Source organism: Leptodactylus fuscus, chromosome 5 (assembly GCF_031893055.1).
Source record: "Leptodactylus fuscus isolate aLepFus1 chromosome 5, aLepFus1.hap2, whole genome shotgun sequence".
NCBI classification, from domain to species: Eukaryota; Metazoa; Chordata; class Amphibia; order Anura; family Leptodactylidae; genus Leptodactylus; species Leptodactylus fuscus.
The window spans coordinates 6,913,753-6,917,078 of NC_134269.1; the positions used below are offsets into that span (position 1 = coordinate 6,913,753).

Here is a 3,326-nt window from a genome sequence, read left to right on the forward strand (position 1 = left end):
TCCCCGGCTTTGTTATGCCACGTTTTCTATATTCCCTCTATAAAAGAGCTGCGTGAAATAACCTTATGAAGAAATGAAGATTCTTCTTCCTGGTGCACATGAGAGGCTTCATCCAATGTTGCCCTTAATAATACATAGTAAATTCTGTGTTCTCTGTAACATTGCACTGTATACTCTATATGACCAGTATATAAGAGCTTTATAAGGGACCTGAATTATATCATCAAAACCTTTGTATTCCTTTGTCAGATATATTGTGAATAGATTCTCTTTATAATTGCAACACAGAAGGGAATTCGTATGAATTTCTAATTTTTTTTTCTTATAAATTTGGATTTAAAAAAAAGGAATATTGTGAATTTTGCTTGGAATGAATATTAACACATAAAATAAAAAAATTTCCACAGTATTTTTTTTTTTACCTAAGTTTTGTTACTTGAGGCTTTATCCTTAGAGCGATTTTCCTATCAGCCAAATCAAAGTCAAAGCCCCCCATGTAAAACCTTGATGTCCCAATGGCCATACATGCAATATAGTGGCCTTCAAAAGTCAAATTTTTCCCTTCTTTATCATATGTAATTTTTTGGATATTTTATTTGAGAAAATTAGTCTTCAGAGTATGCAGAACAGAAATTCTAGCACAGTGACCGAAATTGTGCTTTTGGGATTTCAGAATTTACAAAATTTGAATATTTTTTGCTTTCTTCTCCTGTTAATAATTTACTGCGTGTCTGTATGTGGAAACCTCCTGATCATCCTGGTGGTGTCTTACAGCAGATCCCTCCACTCTCCCATGTACTTTCTACTCACACAACTTTCCTTGTCAGACATCCTCCTCACCACCATCATAGTACCCAACGTGCTCCCCGTTGTGTTGCATCAAGTAAGTTCTGTGTCTCTTATGAGATGTTTGACTCAGTTTTATTGTTTTGCAGCCACGATATCATTGGAATGTCTTCTCTTGGCTGTGATGTCCTATGACCGGTATCAGGCCATCTGTCACCCTCTACATTACACCTCCACCATGGACCTCACCTTTTGCATAAAAGTTGTTCTATTGTGCTGGCTGGTGATTTTTCTTGTTGTTTTGATGCTCTCGATAACCATGAGTGGCTTTGAGTTCTGTGGACCAAACGTCATTGACCATTTCTTCTGTGATTTGGATCCATTACTTGCACTTTCCTGCTCGGATACGTTTGCAGTGAAAATGGAAAGTGAAGTACTGGTTATACCGCTAGGAATTTTTCCAGTTACTGTAATAATAGTCTCCTATGTGTATATTATCATCACCGTACTGAAGATCCCATCTGTGACCGGGAGACAGAAGACCTTCTCCACCTGTAGCTCTCACCTGGCTGTGGTCTGTATGTTTTACGGGTCACTTATCAGTATGTACTTATTTCCAAATCAGGGTGATATCAAAAAAATTCTCTCCTTGTTGTACACGGTTGTAACCCCTCTCCTTAATCCTATGATATACAGTCTGAATAACAGAGACATTAAACTGGCTCTTCTAAAGCTACTGTACAATATTGTATCGTCTGTCCTGGACATGGGAAAGTTGAGTATTTGCCTTTCTACCTCATCTATCAAGTGCAACTAGCTTTTTATTACGTGATTGTCAAAATCGAAATAACTCACTGGACAAAATTGCCATGTCAGAAATTCATTTAAAAATTGTTCAAATATGGGTGGAAATCAGGAGGTGGACCTCCATTATAGTATATGAGGTCCATGGGTTTCAGGGGGTAACCGCTTAGGTTTCTGTTCGTGGAACCCGAATGCAGGTGTAATACAATCACAGTGCTTGAAGTGTAAGGCACTGGGAATAAAAAGGGTGGTCATGTTTAAGTTAGGTTGACACTAGCATTCGGGTTTCTATTCTTCAAGTCCACTTTGGCGCTATGATATTCATGAATATTTTGGAAACCCACCAAGGGGTTGTTACTAGAGATGAGCGAACAGTAAAATGTTCGAGGTTCGATATTTGTTTCCAGTAGCCCCTCAATATTCGACTACTCGAATTGAATATCGAACCCTATTATAGTCTATGGGGGGGAAATGGGGGTAGGCAACGTTCGATCAAATTATACTTACCAAGTCCATGAGTGAGGGTCGGGCTGGATCCTCCGAGAAGTCTTCTCCATGCAGCGTCCCTGTGGCGTCTTCTGGCTCTTCATTCACTCTGCTAGACATCGGGCCTGGGCAGAGCCGACTGCGCATGTCCACACTACAAGCAGGCATGCGCAGTCGGCTCTGCCCAAGCCTGATGCCTGGCAGAGTGAATGAAGAGCCAGAAGACGCCGCGGGGAAGCTGCACGGAGGACTTCTAAAGGTAGGAGAAGAACCAGCGTTGATTGGCCGACTGTATAGCATTCGGCCAATCAATGCTCGTTCTGCATCGAACTTTTCCATTCGAACAGCGAGTGGTACTCAATCGAGTACGAGTATTTCGAATACCGTAGTATTCGATCGAATACCTACTCGATCGAATACAACTCGCTCATCTCTAGTTGTTACAGTTTCCAAAAGATAATAATAAGATGACTACATGTCTTCGTACAAAACTATGTGCATCCTTAGGATATTTTTTTGTATTTTGGCAAAAAAAAAATTGGTCAAGTGTTCTCTGAGGAATTTTTTTCGGGGTTACCCTGAGTTTTAAAAGGTTGGTAAACATTGCTGTAGGTGTCCCCAAAACTTTTACTTTACCTTTCGGGACTGAGTATAAATATCCAATAATAATACAATGTATTAATGACCCATGTTAATGGATCTCGATTAGACCCTAAGGGTAAGTTCACACAGGGTTTTTTTGGTTAGGATTTTGAGGCCATAATCACTTCAAACTCCTGACCAAAAAGATGGCTCCCATTTAAATCAAGCTGGCTTCTGGAAAAATAAGCGAGGTGCTCATTCTTCAGACCGTTTTGCCTTTTGATTTGGCCTGAATACACTCCCTCCTCCCGAATAGGCCCATTCATTGGGCCTAATCTGGAGTGGAGTGTGCAACTGGATGCCAGTGCACTGCATCAGCATTCAGTCGCGGCTACCCTTCTTTTGGATGGGAACCTGCGGAAGCCTCCGCCTCAAGTTCCGGTCCAAAAAACCCTGTGTGAACCCTAATGATCCATATCTATCTCTTCAAAGTTTTCGGAGCATTGTTAATCTAGCTGGAGATGGAGGACAGTTATCTGCCAGGTCAGACACAACAACATATAAAGTTGATTCATATTTAAAAAAGCAAATTAAGAATTGTTAATATCCTATATCTCTGGACCGTGGCCTCACCCATACATGATACTGAAGATTTATACCAGAAATGG

At 40.6% G+C, this 3,326-nt stretch overlaps 1 protein-coding gene across 1 annotated transcript; it reads left to right on the forward strand.

Moving 5' to 3' along the window:
* Positions 1 to 619: 619 nt before the first annotated feature.
* LOC142202385 (olfactory receptor 11L1-like) lies at positions 620 to 1,603 on the forward strand. The gene has a single exon (XM_075272477.1). It carries the CDS (start codon positions 620 to 622, stop codon positions 1,601 to 1,603), a length of 984 nt encoding a protein of 327 aa, XP_075128578.1.
* Positions 1,604 to 3,326: the final 1,723 nt, after the last annotated feature.

Bases quoted from the DNA above. Each gene is read 5' to 3' on its own strand.
- LOC142202385 (XM_075272477.1), top strand. From the start codon at position 620: ATGCAGAACAGAAATTCTAGCACAGTGACCGAAATTGTGCTTTTGGGA.